Raw genomic sequence first — 21,009 nt, forward strand, 5'->3', positions numbered from 1 at the left:
CTACTGTTGGAACTAGAAACTGAATTTATAAAGAATAGTCAGCACGGATTTCAAAAGGGAAGGTCATGCTTGATCAATCTTATTGAATTCTTTGAAGAAGTAACAGAAAGAGTAGACAAGGGTAATGTAGTAGATGTAATATATTTAGATTTTCAAAAGGCCTTTGATAAAGTACCACATAGTAGACTCATGACTAAGGTCAGAGCATGTGGAGTCAGGGTATAAGTAGCAGAATGGATAACAAGCTGGCAACAAAACAGAAAACAGAGAGTAGGAGTTAAAGGTAGTTACTCAGACTGTCAAAAGAGGGAAATGTTGTTCCACAAGGATCAGTGCTGGGACCACTGTTGTTCACTATTTACATAAACGATTTGGATTCGGGAATCGGAAGTACAATTTCAAAATTTGCGGATGACACCAAATTGGGGGGTCTAGTTAATACAGGAAGACATTAATAAACTTGCAGAATGAGCATGTAATTGGCAAATGAATTTCAATATAGCTAAGTGTGAGGTATTATATTTTGGTAGGAAGAATAAGGATGCCACAAACTGCTTGGATAATAAGAATCTAAATAGGGTAAAGGAGTAGGGGGAATCTGGGGGGACAGATACACAAATCACTAAAAGTAGCTACGCAAGTGAATAAGGCCATAAAAAAAAAGCAAACCAAGCACTGGGGTTCATTTCTAGAGGGACAGAATTGAAAAGCGGAGAAGTTATGTTAAATTTGTGTAGAACGTTGGTTAGACCACACTTGGAGTGCTGTGAACTTCTTTATCCAGGGAGTGGTTAGAATGTGGAATTCGCTACCACAAGGATCACTTGAGGCAACTAGCATAGATGCATTTAAGGGGAAGCTAGATAAACACATGAGGGAGAAAGGAATAGAAGGATATGCTGATAGGGTTAGATGAAATAGGGAGGGAGGAGACTCGTGTGGAGCATAAACACAAGCATAAACTAATTGGGCCGAATGGCCTGTTTCTGTTCTGTATATTCTATGTAATTCTATGTAAAACTTTTCACATCACTCTTCAAGTAGACAAAATAATAAAAAGATTGTAATTCTAAGAACTAAGATGAGCCTTTGCAGATATTTTCTGTGCTGTACGTTCTATGTAATTCTATGAAAGAATGGAGCTATTCATTTAATGAGGCTTTGGTGTCATTTCTATGCCTTGTAGACTAACGCACAGTGCTAAATCCAATTTTTCAGTATATGAAAAAAGGAAGTATTTAATACATGACCACAGTATTGGATACAACTATAATGTTTAGTTTTGTGACATTTTGCTTAATTTACAGTGGAAATGTAAAATTCTATCGTTTAAACCTGTGTTAACTATTAGTTGGCCAGTTCAGTCCATTGACTTTATCAGGAGGAAAGAAAAGATCTGGAAAAATATTTTTTTTTTAGCGGCATCAAATAAAATGTGACAGTGTAATGATTATATTTTTGGTGTGTTAAGTACCAGCAACACTGCTTCATTAAGAAGAATCAATCCACACACATTAGTCTATCACTACTGAGATCATCTTACAAGTGGCCTAATGAAGGCACTATGCTAATGAGTCTCGTGTTTGTTTTAACAAAAAAAACAAAGGCTATCATCCTCCAAGAGACAAAAATTGAGCCAGACAGTTTTCTCATCTTTTAAAGGATCAAAATTGTCCATTTAAGGCGTATAGCAAACTTTTTTCTTACTGGTACACGAGATGTAAATGACTTTATCCATGATGCAGTTACATCATTCATATCACCAAGCACGTCTCCACAATAAAAATTAAAGCACATAAAAAAATGGAACAAGTCCCAACAACAGCTGCATGGAGAAAGCTCACACTGCCATAGATAACTTATCTGCAAATGTTCACAGCAGCCCAATACGATGGCTCCAAAACATAATTGAGAGAACAGTCTGGGGTCAATTTTAACCGTGGACTGGCGACAGGCAGTGCAATAGTTTGCTTCGCCCGCCCAATGTCCTTGGCGCAACACCCAAATCACTTTGAAGGCCAAGCCTCGTCAACATTTGATCAGCAGGCAGTTTGCCGACCGGGATGCGCAGAAAATTTGGCGGCTCCTCCGCGGAGCTGAGCCGAAATAATGCATTAAAGGGGCTGGACGGTGTCAGTTGTTGAGGAGAGGGGTGCAGGTGGACTAGAAGATTATTGTGGGGCCAGCAGGAGCATTCATACTCCTTCTGCCCCACAGAAATCTTTCTCTGTCTGATTCCAGTACGGGGTTAAAATTGACAGCAAAGTGTTCTCACAATTATGTTTTGGAGCCATCGTATTGGACTGCTATGAACATTTGCAGATGTGTTGTCTATGGCAGTGTGAGCTGCCTGCAGAGGTCCCTTTAAGGACTGCTAGTTGATCTATGCCTGGTACCAATGGGTGGAGTGTGCTCCGTTCATTCATGCCTCAAAAATGCATTACGGTCCTATGTTCGCTATTGGACCCCAATTAGCATATTGAAAGTAAGTTCCCATCTGAAACAGAAGGGCATTGGGCCGCAAATCTGAGGGCTCCAACAAAAATGGTGGCAGCCATACTGAGAGTAGTAATGGCGCAATAAGTGGTGCACTGCAATTTTCAGCAGTTTTAATAAAGGTGTTTGTCCATATTTATGTAACATACCATGGTCATATTGTCCATCCAGTGGTCCATTGTTTGGCTATGGGCTCATTCCTGAAAATAGAGGTGCACCAGTCCTTGACTCAAGGTTGAACCTGATTTACGTGCTATATGGCTTGTAATTTTGTTCATTCTGGATTGGGTATAGTATATTGAGAGAAGAGTACCTTAGCTTTTGAGAGTGGCATCTGTTATCATGGGAAGAAAAGGTGATTGAGTTGTAAAACATGTTGGCCAGAACACGTGTCATCCAAAATAACTGTTTTGAAGTAAGATGTTTACTCAGGGCACCCACAGTCCTCTTCTCCAGAGACTTTGAAGCAAATGCACTGGCATTGAGGTACAAGTGTGTTTTGAGCATCTACTGATGCTGAGATTTTATTTAAAAGGTTGGTGAAAGACTTCAGCTCACAGAAAAGCCTAATACTTTCTTCCCAACTATATTGAAGGGAAGATTTGCACTGCGCAGATATAGCAAAGTCATAAATCCATTCTTTATAAACAGCTTTACAACTTCACTACAGCTAGCACATAAATAATGGGGCAAGAGTTCCTTTAAGTAGATCAGTCCCTCTGCTGACTGCAGTATTCCCCTGCAGACCTGACATATTTGTGTTTCACTGATTTTGACCTTAGATCCAATCTGGATGGTTATATGTGGTAAGATGAGACATATTAGATTGTGCAAGGACTGATTTTTAGTGCTTGATGATTCCTGTTCAACAGAAAAAAAAAATCAAAAACACCAGCTGACTTCACTTGGTGGAAATGGAAAAAAATAAGAAACTCTTCCAAAAGACACTAAAAGCTTACTGATGGTTAGAGCAGGCAATGCCATAAAGACGACAAAACTGGAAGCTGCAAACTTATCTAATAATTGATTTAATGGGAAAGAAAAGAATCTGAACTCTTCCCTGGTATTAATAAGATGCTGCTGCCAATGATGGAAAAAAAATTGTAAACAATTTTACAACACCAAGTTATAGTCCAACAATTTTATTTTAAAATCCACAAGCTTTCGGAGGCTTCTTCCTTCCTCAGGTGAACATTCACCTGAGGAAGGAGGAAGCCTCCGAAAGCTTGTGGATTTTAAAATAAAATTGTTGGACTATAACTTGGTGTTGTAAAATTGTTTACAATTGTCAACCCCAGTCCATCACCGGCATCTCCACATCATGGAAAAAAAATGACTGAAAGCTAAGACTTATATGTAATATGGGAACAGGGGATTATCATTTGGATCTCATGAAGATACTCAAGTTGTTATAGAGATGATTGTTCCATGCTGGATAGAATTGCTGTCTCATGATAAATGAGGAGGATAGAATAAATAAGATCAGTGTTGAAAAGGCAAACATTTACAATCCATAGCTCACAATTACAATCAGCAAGCCAAAACATTTATGATTTATGTCATGACAGGATCGTTTCAAGATCAAACATTTTGTACCAATGAACTTGCTATACTTTACTTATCCAACATCACTTTTCAGTAGAGCAGCATATTGCACCAGAGTGCTTATCAAGGCAAGGGATGATGGTGCTAAATAATGAGATGAGACCTAACGGCTGTGTTACATTTAAGGAATGAGTGCAAATGAAAGACATTAAACAATGCCACATCACAAAAGCTGGCAGTAATGCTCTGGTTTCCTCTGTTGACTATCAAAATGCTCATCCATAGTACTCAGCGTGTGGCTCACTTCATTCAGCCACACAGACTTCAATCCACTTACTGATTCAAAAGGAACTCACCACAGGTAAGTATACAGGACAGTTGGATGCACTTTGATTACAGGGATGCTGTGCTGGCTTCAGCTGTTATACTAGAATCGGACAGCATTTGAGCCAGATGCCTCAGTGAATGCAAAAAAGATGAATGGAAAAGTGCTTTGGCTATATTGGATTTTGGCACCAAATTCATAGTTCTCTCAGTGTATGCTCAGCATGAAAATCCTCATATGTAATAAGAGTATAAATTATAAATTAATAACAAATGATGGTGAAAGTGAGAATGAAAAAAATGGAGGATGTGAATCAGTTGTTCTTATAGGTATTAGGGTTCGGATATAAGGAGCATCATTTTGAAATTTGCTGACCACATAAAAGTAGGGTGCTTGGCAAACAGTAAGGAGTACCGGAAAAGACTTCAGGAGGACACAGACAGATTAATCCAATGGGCAGACAGGTGGCAGATGCAATTTGATGTTAAGTGTGCATTAATATATATTCTGGGGGAGGGGGGGGGGGAGGAGAACAAGGAATAGAAGTATACAGTCAATGGAAAGATGCTCAAAGTGTGAGTTCAGGTGGATAAAGCCATAAAAAGAAGATTTTATAAATGGGGCATAGAGTACAAGAGCACAGAGTGGGTGCAGAAGATTTTGGAGAGGCATAGGGAACAACCAGAAGTCATGTTGGAACCAATGACATAAGAAGGCATAGAACTGAGTGCTCGCATAGGAAATTTCACAAATTAAACAGCAGATGCTCAGGGGTAGCGATCTCAGGAGTACGCCCATTGCCATGCCCTATTGGATATATGAATAGTAAGATAAGAAAGGTAAATGAGTGGCTAGTGGACTTTGGGACTAGTTCTAGAACAACTATGGTCTGTACAGGTTGGATGGGCGTCTCCTGAATAGGGCTGGGACCAAGCCGTTGGTGGGAGAGTAGCTAGTGCTGTGGGGAAGTGGTTTAAATTAATATGACAGGAGAAAGGAAAAAACAAGAGGAAGCAGAAAGGAAAACAAAAAGTATAATGGGTGTAGGAAAGGAAGAATAGAAAAATCTGAAAGTAGTAAAGAACAGATCAGAGTGAGGAGGAATTAGAAAGAATAAGATTACCAAACAGTTGAGAGTCAGGATTGAATGTATGTGAATGCACAAATTATTCAAAGCAAAATTGGGCAGTTAGAAGCATTAAGAACTGAAGCGGTATAATAAATTAGCTAAATGGAAAGGAATGGGAAACTATTCTTGGTTATAACATTTTCAGGAGAAATAGGGAAAAAGGGAGTGGATGGCAGCACTAAAAAAGGGTTCTAACAAAGCACTGGAATGTTCTAGGGAATTGCCTTAAGACAGAATCCACATGGAGAGAATTTATGAATGGGAGGAGAAATTCTACATGTGCATTTTACATTTACAATTCTAAATGTGCATTACAAGCCAACAAACAGTGGAGATAAGATATGGGGAAAATTTGTGGGCAGCTCAGAGAGATGTGCAAGAGCTAGGATATAAATATCCCAAAATACACTGGTGAAAAAATGAGAAAAAAAATGTTTTCAAATGTATTCAAGGTTTCCTCCTGGATCAGTAGGTTTCTAATCCAAAAAAGAAGAATTGCTTAATTGAGTTCTGGGAAATGAAGTGGAACAGATAACCGGTGCAACAGTAGAACAATTGGGAAATAACAATCACAATATAGTTAGATTCAAGATGAAAGCATAAAAGGATAATCAGGTCTAAATTTCACTATAGCCCCGGATGCAGCTCCAGAATAACAGCAGTAAGGGAACCAGAAAATGGATCTTTTTTTTCTGTCTTGTAGAGAGAAGTCTGAGAAATTCTGGTGGAGGACAGATCTCCTGCCTGCCATATCATGTGTTGGGAGAGTTCTCGGTCTTCTGCAGGATATTCTACCCCGTATGCCACTCGAGGGAATTAATTATCTTGGAGAGATGGCTTGACACCTCCTTTGGGAACTGAAGGCTTCTGCAGCCTTTTTTTTCTGTTTGGCCCTTTCTTGGGCCTCTTCTGCTGCATTAGAGTGACATTGCAGTACTGCATCAGGGTGGGTGTCAATGCTGCTCCCTTGCAGGCCTGCAATTTGGGACAGGGTCAGTGTCCCTCACAGTTAGTGCACCTAGGCACTGTTCCGCCACACTTCTGCTGGCAAAGGTCAGTGAGAGATGAAGGGATCTGGCCCAAATTAACAGGGCAGAAAAATTAGCAAACAGGAGAAAAGATCAACAGTGGCATATCTTCAAATACAAGATGAACATCCACCTATGTTATGTCATGCGATCCAATCTTATGGGTTAATCTCCTTGGTGGCACTGTATCAAAAGCTTTGCTGCGATTTAAATTAACAACATGCACCAAGTGTCCTCTGCCCACAACGTTTGTTATCTCCTCAAAGAACTCTGACATTTGTCAGCACGATCGCCCTCCCATAAACCATGCTGGCTCCGTACAGCTCAAGGTGATTCATCATGGAAAAAGTACAGCGTAGATGCAGCAGCAGATTACATAATGAGGATAATGGTATATTATTTACACTCCTTGATTCACCTTTACTAAACCAGTGCCAGTGCCAGTGCACTTTAGCCTCAACCTTGAAAGAAAGCTTTTCTTTCCCCAAGAGGATCAGAGTGAAATTTCCATTCTCCGAATATTTTTTCCTTGACATCATAGAAACTGCCAAGTTAAGTGCTACATTTGGAGCAGTTTTGCCAAGTAGATTGTGGCTGCTGGAATTCACTTCACTTGCAATTTAAAATAACATAGTCATCAAAGCAGAAACTGTCATCTCTTTCTCAGGGCTTTATTAACCTACAGATGAAAGGGCAGCCTTTAAAATACTTTTTAAGACTTAAAGAATTGAGTGGTGTAGTGTTTTAGAACACTGTCTTTTCACCTCTGGGATCTGGGCTCAAATAGAGCTTAGCATGAATGGATGAAAATCTTCACTTTCTAACAGTTGTTAAGGCCCCCAAAATAAATGAGTTTGGATGTCTCAACTTACTCAGCTCCCAATGGACCTAAGCCCAAAGCCCAATACTGACCATAATTCAAAACTAATTGGCAGGAATTGAGCAATTTCACATTGCGAAGCGATAAGGATGACTGGTGTGGGAAATACAAATGGTACAGTAAGAGGTGATTTTGCGAGTTTGATTTTAAGGCATATTGTTTGGTGCAGTGTAGAGAGATCTCTAAATTGTACCTAACTCACACTGCACTAGGTCAATAACGGCTAGAAAGTTCAATTCCCCAATGCTCCCCTTCAGAACTTGAAAAGCACACAAATTTACAAATACATTAAACTTTAAGACTCTGAACTATCGAATCCCTAGTGCCAGTATATTTTTACATCTCACGTTTTCATAAGTCTTTAATTAAATGTAAAAAATGAACATAATTCTGAAAATAATTGGTTTACTCAACAGTGCAACATAATGGAAAAAAACAATTAATTTATAGTTGAAAAAAAATAGCTCACCATGGTGCATCCCTCATTGTTACTTAGAATGAAGCAATAAGGAATTCCTTGTTCATTAGTTATCATCTTAAGACCAGTCATATACATAACAGTTGCATTATGTTAAAAGTCTTTAAAATTTGTTTTCTATGAGTCAACAGTTTACTGCATTAGCAAATGTGTGGAATATAATAATTGTAGCTGAATTCAATACCATTGGGTGGCATTAATTGTTACTATTGGGTTCAAGCACCACTCTAGGACTTGAGCACATAATCTAGGCTGACACTTTCAGATAAGACATTAAACTGAGGTCCTATCTGCCTGCTCAGGTAGATCTAAAAGATCCCATAGCACTATTTGAAGAGGAGCAAGGAGCTCTCCTGATTGTCTTGGCTAACATTTCCCCCTCAACAAATACCACCAAAAATAAATTGTCCAGTCATTCATTACCGTTGTGGGACCTTACTGTGTGCAAATTGGTTGCTGTGTTTGCCTACATAATAACAATGGCTATAGTTCAAAAGTAACCTATTGGCTACTAGAGCTTTGAGACATCCTGAGAACATAAGATGTAACATAAATTCAAGTTCTTCTTTTACTACATACTTTTATTAAATATTTTGCAATTGTCTCAGATGATCATTTTTAAGAATTATTTTCAGTGGATCAGTGAATAAATGCACAGTGTGCTGTGGTACTGAACCGTACAGACTAGGAAAGTCCCAGATTAGATCCCTGGTCTACGTTGCGTCAGCTCATCTCAGTTAAGGAACCCACGGGACATGCAAGTTCAATATGCCTGGGCTAGGAAGGGGAACAAAATTCATTCTGTTTTTCTACTCCTCATTGCTATCCAGTGGCCCCTGCTGTAAAGAGAACACATGTAGGCACCAGGTGAGGACAGGATCAGCTGATACCCACTCTCAAGACTCACACATGAAGGATGGCCACTTGGGTGGGGTATTGGTTGTTTGATGGTATCCATAGATCGGTTGAAATGTATAAGTGAATGCATTGAGGGGAAAATCAGCAAAAAAACAGCATGCTGGAGACAGCTGAACAAAGTTATTTACAATAATTCCATTAAAATAGCCGCATCAGTATAAAAGTAGAGCTTGCCCTAAGAAATATCTAAAACTTTATCTTTTCTTGAATTACTGCGTTTTACAGGACTGCCCAAATATTTTTCCACAGATTTATTTTCAGTTCATAACAGCCTGCTACAAGTTCATTCAATAATCTAAACAAAGTACTTAAAGAGTTGTGTTTCTCACCCTTTGTTACAAGTTGGAATAACATTAGTTATTTTCCAATTAACTAGTACTACCCTGGTGTTTAATGAGCTATGAAAAATTCTAGTTACCACTTCCTTACTCTTATTTCCTTAAGTATTCAGGATTTTTTTTCCTTTTAGTTCTGCTGCGCTATGTACATTTAATTGATCCACTTTGAGTCCTTCATTACAAGTTCTTATTTTCTTCTTCTCCAACTATTGGAAAAGGAATGTGCTTAAAACTGTTTAAAAGAAACGTTTAATTTTTGGGCACTTTCCTCTCTCACTATCTCATTTTTCTTACCCTTAAAAGGGCCCTGCTTGTTCACGAATACATTGCTTACCATGAATATACCACCCAAAATCCCTTTGTCCCAATTTTCTCTTTTCATCCAAGATTATCTTGAGTGGTATTTAATTTAGTTTTATATATTATCCAATCTCCTTCCCCATTTCCTTAAGAATGTCTTTAGACTATAACTTTAGTGTTAAGGTTTTCCACTTCACAGCAACTCTACAGCCTGGAGTGAAACAATGTGAGATTTCCATGAGGGAGTAGTCTCACACTAGTCGGATTTCACACGGCATTGAGTAAATTCAGTGTGATTTCACATCGCGTTCCATTAGGCCTTCAGGACAAAGCTACATAGAGTTAAATAGTGTGGATACTGCCAGTACGGGTCAGAATATCTCTGACCTGCGCTCCCATCTAACACAACTCAGCTCTAGAAGTGCAGGATATTACATTTTAACTGCAAGAAGAGCTTCTCTCATTTGCAAAGCCCTTTCCTGGGCAGAAGAACTGGAATTCCAGGTAGGCAGGAACCAGGCTATTTAAAGAGAGTACCGCTAGCTGGAGTCCATACTCCCCTCACAATATTACTAATTTTCATATTTAATGATCTACCTCTACCATTTGATATTTATTGTCTTCTTCTATATTGTATATATGCAATCCCTGGTTACCTTAGATGAATGTTACTGGGCCACCAGTGTCACAAACAACCCAATTCATTCAATGACAATAAATCCATGACACACATTAGCCCAGAACTTGCTTAAAAAAGAACAGCGAGCTCAACAGCGCTCACCATTATTAATGGCAAAAATCGAGGAGCAAGTTCCATCATTGGCCCATGCACAGTCAAACATTGAAATCCGGAACTTGCTCCACCTGGTTCACCAGCGATATGACAGCTTTGCATTAAAGGGATATCACCGGCTGGAATCAACAGAATCAATGGACCAGCATCAACTGCTCTTCTGCCCAGCTGGAAGGTAACTAACCAAAATGGCCACAAAACAGGTACGCTTAAAAATACCAGGTCTAAACTAAGATATAACAGTCTTAGTGACTGCCAAACAACTAAAATGAACTTTTAAAAATGTGGGAGTCTCATTACTCCTTATTTTAATAGTTTTTGGTCTTTAAAAAAAAATTAAAATGTTTTAAACTTTTTCCTTCTATCTCTTATATAATTTGATTATTTCTTACCCTCTTTCTCCCCCCCCCCCCCCCCCTACCACTGTCTATAACTGTTTTAAAACAAATGATTTCAGTGTTGTAGCTTTCACTTCCTGGATTTTACATTCCAAGCCTGCAGAAACTCTTTGCAGCTTGCCAAAAATGCTGCAATCTGATTGATCGAGAGGAGAGAGTGATCCTCTCCCTTCTCCCATGGATCCTAGCTTCGCTGGAGCTAACACTGGGCTCTTCTCGGCTTCCTATAAGAGGAAGTGCACACAGTAAGTTAGTGGGTTGGTGTAAATATGTGGAGCGACGAGCACTGTTGGTTCACCACGCCGAGCAATTTCTGGGCCAATAACATCATGTCAAAGATTGAAATTGTGGCATCTATGATAGGATGAGATTAATTTTTTCACATCCAGACCTTGAATGCTCCAAAATGGATGCTGGGATCTGAGAGGCTGAGAAAGAAAGGTAATGTATTTTTCAAGAAAAAAGGTTAAAAAAATAAGAGGATGGGGAGTATTAAATTGACAAAAGTAAAATTCAAATAATAAAAAGAGATAGAGAGAATGACAAAGAAAGAGAATGGGAAAGGGAAGCCAGGAGGACCACAATAAAAGTGTTTCATTTTAATTTGTTTTTTACTTAGGATTCTTTGTCAATTGTTTATTTTTGTAGTCCTGGGTTCATATTATGGTAAAAAAAAACTCAGTATTTTTCTTACCGTGATAGGAGGATTTGTTTCAGTATGACATTGTGTGAGTTGAAAACATAATGGGCCCAATTTTGCTCTAAAAATAACGGTAAGCCTAACAGCGCTCACCGTTATTTCAGTGCAAATGGAAGAGCAACTTCTGGTGACTACACATGCGCAGTTAAACACGGAAATCCGGAAGTTGCTCTACCAGATACTCTGCTCCTCCGTAAGCTTCATAGGAAAGACATCTCACCGGCTGGCTTACTGTTGAAATGACTGCAACAGCGTGAAGTTCTGCACTGCCCTGATGGAAACGAATCTCACCAGAAAAAGCTACGCCAAGTTTTTTTTTTAAAGTGTAACCAAAATTTTTAAGTCATGGTAAGTCTTAATGTCTGCCAAACAACCTCTCTGGCACTGAAAATTTACAAGTGTGGAGTTTCATTCCTTCACACTTTGATTGTTGTTGGGACATTTAAAAATACACTTTCATTTTTATACTTTTTATTTGTCCCTTTTATCTCTGTCTTTTAATTCAATATTTCTTACCCTCTCTTTATTTCACTTTCTGTAACTGATTTTACATTGAATTCACTATTCTAACTTACACTTCCTGGTTCAGTGCCTGTGCTGCTTATTAACATGCTTCAATCTGATTGGATAAGTGGATACACAGTTCCTTGCCCTGGTGACACAGGCCCCAGACGCTGAATTGAAGACCTGACAATTTTAAGTTCATAACCCCTTGACATTGGCTCCCATTCCGAAGAAATTGTTTTTCTCCTATTCACTCTATCAAACCCTTCATAATTTAAAAAAAAACTTCCACTAAATCTCCTCTTGGACTTCTCTGCTCCATTCCAGGCTGGAAGTTCTTGATTAATTTGTAAATGGGTTGACCTCGGAAGATTGTGCAAGGCTGGTCTTTCAAATCAGCGGCAAGCACAACACTCACTATAAGTCCTGCTAACTCAGTGCAGGTATTTGTTGAAACATTGAGCTCAATCTATGAGGATAGTGACATATGTGATTCTCTTGCATCTCCACAAGTGGCAATAGCTTGTCCACTTTCGTAAGAACATCTTAGAATTTTATGTCTACTTGTCTTTAAACTACTTGGGGGAGAAATTCAACATCATTGTGTCCGTTTTACCATCGTAAAACGGGTGCAACGATGACAAATTTAGCAAAGAGGCAGATCGATCTGCACGTGTGTTCCGGCTGCTAAAATTGTCAGTGTCTTTTTTTTAAGGCAGTCCTGGCTGAAATGAGGTCCTGCACCCATTTCAGGACTTCATCAAGACTAATGCACCGTGCATTCTCAGACCAGTCTTTGCAGTTCTACAGTAGCCAAAGCAACACTCTTTAAAAGGGACTGCCAGAGGCTGCTGAATAAAAGGTACGTACATTTTTTTAAACTTATCTCCATGTGGAACCAAGGGAATCAGGAGGGGAACTGGCGAGGTAAGCAGCCCATATTCGATCTGGTCACACAGAGCTGCTGCCTTCTGGACACGCGATAGGCACCATTAGCTCACCCCAATCATTATAAACGCAGTCCTAGGCCCAATTTCTATCGAACCTCGGGCCTCCCGATTCAGGAATGCTCTGGAAGCACGTCATCAGTCTCTGCCTCTCACTACAGCTTCCACCCTCAGAGATGAAAGATCTTTGGCTGCCCTGTTATAGCAGCAAATCTGCCTGCTGTTACTCTTTTAGAGTTTTTATTGCGCATTTTCAATCAATTGTAGTTGGAGTAAACTGCCTGCTGTAGGTGGTAGAGTCTGAGTTCTTAATAGAGTCTGAGTTCTTCTGTGCTGGACTACTCCCCATTCCTGAGCAGGTGTGTTGCTATAGTCCAAGGTTAGTTAGTTATTATCACAAAACACAAAAAAAAAAATCAATTGCAACTTTTAACCTTGGGCTCTTGGATAGTTTATGAGTTATCAATCTCTCCTTCTGTTAACTAGCTTCTAATGATTGACAAATGTCACATTTCTCAATTTAAATTTTCAGTCTGCATTCATCCTTGAGCAACAGATTTGTAAAGGTTGCTTCACCAGATGAGTCCAAGAATTCAGACGTCACAGGGACTGTCTACAAATGTAGCATTAGCATTTCATGAAGTCATTTGAGAATGTGCCAAAAATTTTAAGCCATCAATGGAGGAGGCCACAACCCACAACTGAACAGTGCTGCATGGATGCCTGACTGAGCTGCATAGCGCCACGGAAAGCACAGCCATTCCATGCACTGGAAACCCCTCCCCTCTTGCCGGAGGTCCTAAGTTCAGGCATAATTTCCATAACAAGTGCTCTAATTTGTTTAATATTTTTGCATTGCATCATTGACATTTCTGGCAACTTTTCTATAAATTTAACGCTCTTAGTTGCATGTATTATATTCACTAATGGATTATGACTTCCTCCCTATAAATTTGTATGGGCCATAAATGGCAAAGAGTGGCGAGGCAATGCTCACCACAGCTCCTGAGAATGTAATTAATGAAAATACTTACTGCGGGCTCTGTAGCGTCCAATTGCTTGAATTTGAATTTTAAACAAAATGTGCGCTATCAACCCAGCCTGTGAGCAGCGTGAGTTGCCGCACGGCTGGAAACATCGGAGGAGAAGACACGCCCACAAAATCGGTCAGGAAGAGAAGTCACGCCCACAGATTCAGGCTACATTGCTCAAACAGACAAGCAGACTTCATTCATTTAAAGTTAGTATTCTGGATGTCATTGTAAAAAGCAATTTTAATTTTTTTTAAAAAAAACAAAGAAATAATTGAATTAAATTAAAGAGACAGAAGGAAAAAGTAAAAAAATGTTTTTTTTAAATGACCAAAAATTCTTAAAATAAAAGAAGTAATTTGAGACGCCACATTTTTAAAAGTTAATTTTTAGTTGTTTGGCAGTCATTAAGACTCACTGCGCTTTTAAAACTTAGTTTAGACTTGGTATTTTTAAGCATACCTGTTTGGTGGTGTAATTAGTTACTTTCTAGCTGGGCAGATAAGCAAGTTGACGCTTTTTCAATGATTTCTCTGGTTGCAGCGTGCGGTGTCCCTTTAATTCAAAGCTGTCATATCGCCGGCAAACCACTAGGAGCAAGTTGACGATTTCCGCGTTTCACTGCGCATGTGCAAATGCGGGGACTTGCTCCTTCAATTCACCACTAAAAACCGAGAGCGCTGTTAAGCTCCTCCGTTATTTCGGGAGCGATTTCTAGCCCACGCGTACTTTACTTCAGGGATACTGAGCTCATTTGGAGAAAACCTCATTCAGCACAGAAGATCACTGGTGCTTGGTTCAGTATCTCTTTATCATCATCATCATCAAGAATCAACCTTTCAGAACCTTGTCTTAGCTGGGCAGGCACTCACATATCCTTAGGCAAACATTTTGACTGAACACTCAGATTAGTGTTGCGGCTAGTGAATTGTTCAACTTTTAATTTAAAAAGTCAACAATCTGGGACATACAAACCTCCAGCATAAAGTCTAGTCCTCACTCATACATCCCATGATAGATTAATGTACAGTTTTGGGCAATCACTCAAGTCTCAGCCAAGGATTTATACCCTGAAGCTAAAATGCTCAATTTATCTGAAGAACTATATTAAGTTAAGTATCTCCAATGAATGTCAAATTATTTCTACTCAATTAAATTACTTTTTCAAAATGTCATCTCTATTTATGTAAACTGTAATATGAAAGGCTTATACCTGGCATGTATCTGTAGAGCAAAAATTGTCCATAGGGCATGGGAAAATCTTTGATGTTCTTGTAAGGCACGAATAACTCTGATAGCTTAAATCTCACTGAAAACATTGGTTTTAAAATTCCTCGGCGGGGTGGGGGTGGGGGGGGGGGGGTGGTTCTGCTGGTTTCCCAGCGTAACTCCAAGAAAATAGGAGAGACTCGGTTGCATTGGGTCTCTGCCAGTTCCAGAAGTTTCCTAGTTACCTTGTAAGAGGAGGGATGCTGCGGCCCACTCAGCATTTTTAATATATAATAGATATGTTTTGAGTCATATTAAAAAAGATATTCAGGTGTAAAGAGGGTAGTAAAGGTGAACGTAGAAAAGGATGTTAGCATGATAAACATCATAATAGTAAACACGTGTTAAGCAGACAGTTAGAACTCAAAGGATAAAAGTCAGGGAGTAATTGAAGGTGAAGGGAAAATGGTGGAATTACTTAAGGTGGAACGTTCAACTCTGACTGGGGAGTAAAATGAGCTGTAGTGAATCGGCTTCCCATTGTACACCCCGCCCATTGACTTCAACGGAAAGGATAATTGGGGTGTATAACGGGCGGCCGATTAGCTACCACTTGTTTCACACCCCCACCGAACTTGAAAGTTCCACCCTTAATGATTACCTTCCACAAGTATTCACTAGGGAGGAAAATATTGGTTTAATTTCCAATTATTATAGTATAATGAACATCAGAATTTTGAAATCGGTCTGGAGGAAGTACTTAGAATCATAGAATGGTTACAGCACAGAAGGAGGCCGTTCAGCCCATTGAGCCTGTGCCGGCTCTTTGTAAGGGCAATCCAGTTAGTCCCATTCCCGCGCTCTTTCCCTGTAGCCCTGTAAATTTTTCCCTTCATGTATTTATCCAATTCCATTTTGAAAGCTACGATTGAATCTGTTTCCACCACCCTTTCAGGCAGCGCTCTCCAGATCATAACTACTCGCTGTGTAAAAACATTTTTCCTCATGTCGCCTTTGGTTTTCCTCCCAATCACCTTAAATCTGTGTCCTCTGGTTCTTGACCCTTCCGCCAATGGGAAGAGTTTCTCTTTATTTACTTTATCTAAACCCTTCATGATTTTGAACACTTCAATCAAATCTCCTCTCAACCTTCTCTGCTCTAAGGAGAACAACACCAGCTTCTCCAGTCTATCCACGTAATTGAAGTCCGTCATCCCTGGAACCATTCTAGTAAATCTCTTCTGCACCTTCTTTAAGACCTTCACATCTTTCCTAAATTGTGGTGCTGAGAACTGAACACAATACTCCAGTTGTGGCCGAACCAATGTTTTATAAAGGTTTGACATAACTTCCTTGCTTTTGTACTCTATGCCTCTATTTATGAAGCCAAGGATCCCCTATGTTTTTTTTAAAAATCGCTTTCTCAACCTGCCCTGCCACCTTCAACAATTTGTGCACATATACCCCCAGGCCTCTCTGTTCCTGTACCCCTTTTAGAATTGTACCATTTAGTTTATATTGCCTTTCCTCGTTCTTCCTGCCAAAATGTATCACTTCACACTTCTCTGCGTTAAATTTCATCTGCCAAGTGTCTGCCCATTCCACCAGCCTGTCTATATCCTCTTGAAGTCTATCACTATCCTCCTCACTGTTTACTACACTTCCAAGTTTTGTGTCATCTGCAAATTTTGAAATTGTGCCCTGTACATCCAAGTCCAAGTCATTAATATACATCAAAAAAAGCAATGGTCCTAGTACTGACCCCAAGGGAACACCACTGTATACCTTCATCCAGTCTGAAAAACAACTGTTCACCATTACTCTCTGTTTCCTGTCACTCAGCCAATTTCATATCCATGCTGCCACTGCCCCTTTTATTCTATGGGCTTCAATTTTTCTGACAAGCCTATTATGTGGCGCTTTATCAAACGCCTTTTGAAAGTCCATATACATATCAACCGCATTGCCCTCATCGACCCTCTCAGTTACCTCATCAAAAAACTCAATCGAGAAAGTTAAACACGATTTGCCTTCAACAAATCCATGCTGGCTTTCTTTTATTAATCCACACTTGTCCAAGTGACTGTTAACTTTGTCCCGGATTATCGTTTCTAAAAGCTTCCCTACCATCAAGGTTAAAGTGACTGGCCTGTAGTTGCCAGGTTTATCCTTACACCCTTTTTTGAACAAGGGTGTAACATTTGCAATTCTCCAGTCCTCTAGCACCACCCCCATATCTAAGGAGGATTGGAAGATTATGGCCAACACCTCTGCAATTTCTACCCTAACTTCCCTCAGAAACCTAGGATGCATCCCATCCGGACTGGGTGATTTATCTACTTTAAGTACAGTTAGCCTTTCTAGTACCTCCTCTTTATCAATTTTTAGCCCATCCCATTTCTCAACTACCTCCTCTTTTACTGTGACTATGGCAGCATCTTCTTCCTTGGTAAAGACAGATGCAAAGTAGTCATTTATTACCTCAGCCATGCCCTCTGCCTCCTTTTTGGTCCCTAATCTGCCCACCCCTCCTCTTACTACAATTTTACATGCCTACAGAAGACTTTTGAATTCCCTTTTATATGTTAGCCACCAATCTATTCTCTTACTCTCTCTTTGACCCTCTTATTTCCTTTTTCACTTCTCCTCAGTACTTTCTAAATTCAGCCTGATTCTCACTTGTATGATCAACCTGACATCTGTCATACACCCCATTTTTCTGCTTCATTTTACTCTCTCTCTCTCTCTCTCTCGACATCCAGGGAGCTCTAGCTTTGGTTGCCCTATTTTTCCCCCTCGTGGGAATGTACCTGAACCATCACCTCCTTAAAGGCCATCCGTTGCTCTATTACAGTTTATCTTTGATTCCAATTTACCCTGGTCAGATCCGTTCTTAACCCACTGAAATTGGCCCTCCTCCAATTAAGTATTTTTACTACTTATGGGTCTAACAAACCCCTGGCAAATAGTATATATCCTAGCGTGCTGAAGGGATGAAATTGGTGAGACAATTGCTGTAGGTATGAAAGATTCATTGTGTCCTGGAGAGTTTCTGTAGACTTAACAGTGTAGAAACGCAATCCTGATATTTAAAAAGGAGGGTCAAATCTGACCTCAGGAACTACAAGCCCAGTAGCCTAACATCAATATCAGGGACGATGATGGAAACCTTACTTAGAATCAGGCTGCTTTTCCACCAGTTTAACAATAAACAGCCATCACCTATTTACAAAGGGAAGATCCTGTTCGACAAACCTCCTCATTAAGTGCGTCACAAGTAAGTAGTGTAATTTAATAAGTTTACTTGGGCTTCCAGAAAACCCTTGATAAGGTAATGCATGATAGTTACTAATAAAATTAAAATCTGTGGGTATCCAAGTAGAACTGGATAAGAAATTGAACAAGAAAAATAGGCAGAAGAGATCACTCATGAGAGGTGCCATGTCAGAAGAGAGAGAAGCTGAGTGGAGTGGATTTCTTATTTACATGCATGACCTAGTGGCAGAAAATAAATGATACTGAAATAGAGATTGCAGAAAAGGATAGAGGATGCAGTTAACATTTTGCAGAAAGATTTAGATCTGTTGCAATTGGGAAGACTAAAGCCAAACTAGAATTAATCATAGAATTCATGGCAAAGTATTACTCAATGGGGAGGAATGAGCAATGTAGGTTTACAACAAAGTTAATAGAGTTACCACAGAGACTTTGAAAGAGAAAGTAGACTAAATCAGTTTCAATATTAATACAATGTGGAGTACCAATTAAAGGAACAAATAGCATTGTGGGATACATAGCTACAACAGTGAAGTTTGGGTCCACAAAAGTTATGCTGTGGCTTTGCAATACAATGATCAGTTATTATGAAGGAGATTCCGACCAGGTGAGGAACAATATTCAACTCAGGTACACAATCCCAATCTATATGTAGCAACCCACCCATCCCCCCCTTCCCTACCACAAGACATACCCAGTACCCCTGTCCCCACACTTACCCGAGTGCTGGCTGACAACTTCTTCCCACCCTGGCGGGAAGTCAGACAGTGGCTTGGTAACGCGGCCCGACACTTAAAATTGCCAAGCCGTCATTCTGACATGGGAGGAGCGGAACGTTAACTCGCTAGCACTGTTTCCTGCTGGAAACTTGCTGCAAGTTAAAATTCACCTCATTGTAAACAAGGGGTTAATTATAATCACTCAGTGGTCACATGAATTGTTATCAATGACTTTTATCATTTCCTATGAGCACCAAATAAATGGATGCTGGCTGACTAGGAAAACCAAATCCTCTGGGAGAATCTAATACATTACCTTTGTTAGCAGTTACTTCGCTATTTTACAAATCTGAGTACATTCAACAAACTATACATAAATAAGAATTATTTTATTTTTCTAGACACCTCAGCTGGACACAGATACAGACTAGCTGATAAATGTCCTTTAGCCTACCCACAATTATAATTTAGCTAGAGTCTCTTTAAAACACATCTATTTAAACAAAAAATATCTGCTGTGTCTCATTGTACCTTTTTTTCGTCATATAGACCATGGTTGTCCAGTATCATTTTTTTCTCACGGGTGGTATATCTTCTTAAGTCACGTGCAAACTGCTATATAAATAACCAAACAGAAACACAAGTCACTATAACACATTAATAGTATGCAAACAAAGCTTGTAAAAGCAATGCAATGCGTCAACAGAAAGTTTGATCTTATGAACATGTTGGGTTTACCAGAGAAAATCTTAAAAAGGTCCTTTCAGGCGGTTCAGCAGCAGCTTGCTAACAAAGGATTTTTTGTTTATTCGATCATGAGATATGGCTCCCTCCCCTTAAATTTTTCCAGCTGTCCTTAATGGTTGTCGGAATTTTTTTATTGGTTCATGGGATGTGGGCGTCGCTGGCAAGGCCAGCATTTATTGCCCATCCCTAATTGCCCTTGAGAAGGTGATGATGAGCCGCCTTCTTGAACCGCTGCAGTCCGGGTGGTGAAGGTTCTCCCACACTGCTGTTAGGAAGGGAGTTCCAGGATTTTGACCCAGCGACGATGAAGGAAGGGCAATATATTTCCAAGTCAGGATGGTGTGTGACTTGGAGGGGAACGTGCAGGTGGTGTTGTTCCCATGTGCCTGCTGCCCTTATCCTTATAGGTGGTAGAGGTCGCGAGTTTGGGAGGTGCTGTCGAAGAAGCCTTGGCCAGTTGCTGCAGTGCATCCTGTGGATGGTACACACTGCATCCACAGTGCGCCGGTGGTGAAGGGAGTGAATGTTTAGGGTGGTGGATGGGGTGCTAATCAAGCAGGCTGCTTTGTCCTGGATGGTGTTGAGCTTCTTGAGTGTTGTTGGAGCTGCACTCATCCAGGCAAGTGGAGAGTATTCCATCACACTCCTGACTTGTGCCTTGTAGATGGTGGAAAGGCTTTGGGGAGTCAGGAGGTGAGTCACTCACCGCAGAATACCCACCCTCTGACCTGCTCTTGTGGCCACAGTATTTATGTGGCTGGTCCAGTTAAGTTTCTGGTCAATGGTGACCCCCACAATGTCAATGGTGGGGGATTCGGCGATGGTAATGCTGTTGAATGTCAAGGGGAGGTGGTTAGACTCTCTCTTGTTGGAGATGGTCATTGCCTGGCACGAATGTTACTTGCCACTTATCAGTCCAAGCCTGGATGTTGTCCATTGGTAGGACGTGACATGGCATAACACCCACAAACACCTACTGAATGAGCTCAGAGGGGAAGTCCTCTCCTCTCTTGCGAAGGGAGATAAAATGAAAGGCAAGTCACTCTGAACCTCTCACCTGAACCATAGTGGATGATGTGTGGGAGCAGAAAATGGTGAGTCACATGAGGACATTAAAGAAAGAAGTAAAAATTAAATAAATTACAAAATGAGGGAGAGAAGGCTTTCTGCATTACAATTCTTTTTAAAAAGGCAATGTCTTCATGAAAAAGTACTGTGAAAACATTTTTTGTATGCAAGCAAGAAGAT

At 40.0% G+C, this 21,009-nt stretch overlaps 1 protein-coding gene across 1 annotated transcript in view; it reads right to left on the reverse strand.

The window, feature by feature from the left end:
• Nucleotides 1-21,009, reverse strand: part of dntt (deoxynucleotidyltransferase, terminal) — a 187,238-nt gene that overhangs the window by 29,843 nt on the left and 136,386 nt on the right. The window contains exon 10 of the mRNA XM_068002427.1: nt 19,546-19,629. Within this exon, the coding sequence (XP_067858528.1) occupies nt 19,546-19,629 (84 nt within the window). The remainder of the gene's footprint in view (nt 1-19,545; nt 19,630-21,009) is intronic.

This window comes from Heptranchias perlo, chromosome 21 (assembly GCF_035084215.1).
Source record: "Heptranchias perlo isolate sHepPer1 chromosome 21, sHepPer1.hap1, whole genome shotgun sequence".
Taxonomy (NCBI): Eukaryota; Metazoa; Chordata; class Chondrichthyes; order Hexanchiformes; family Hexanchidae; genus Heptranchias; species Heptranchias perlo.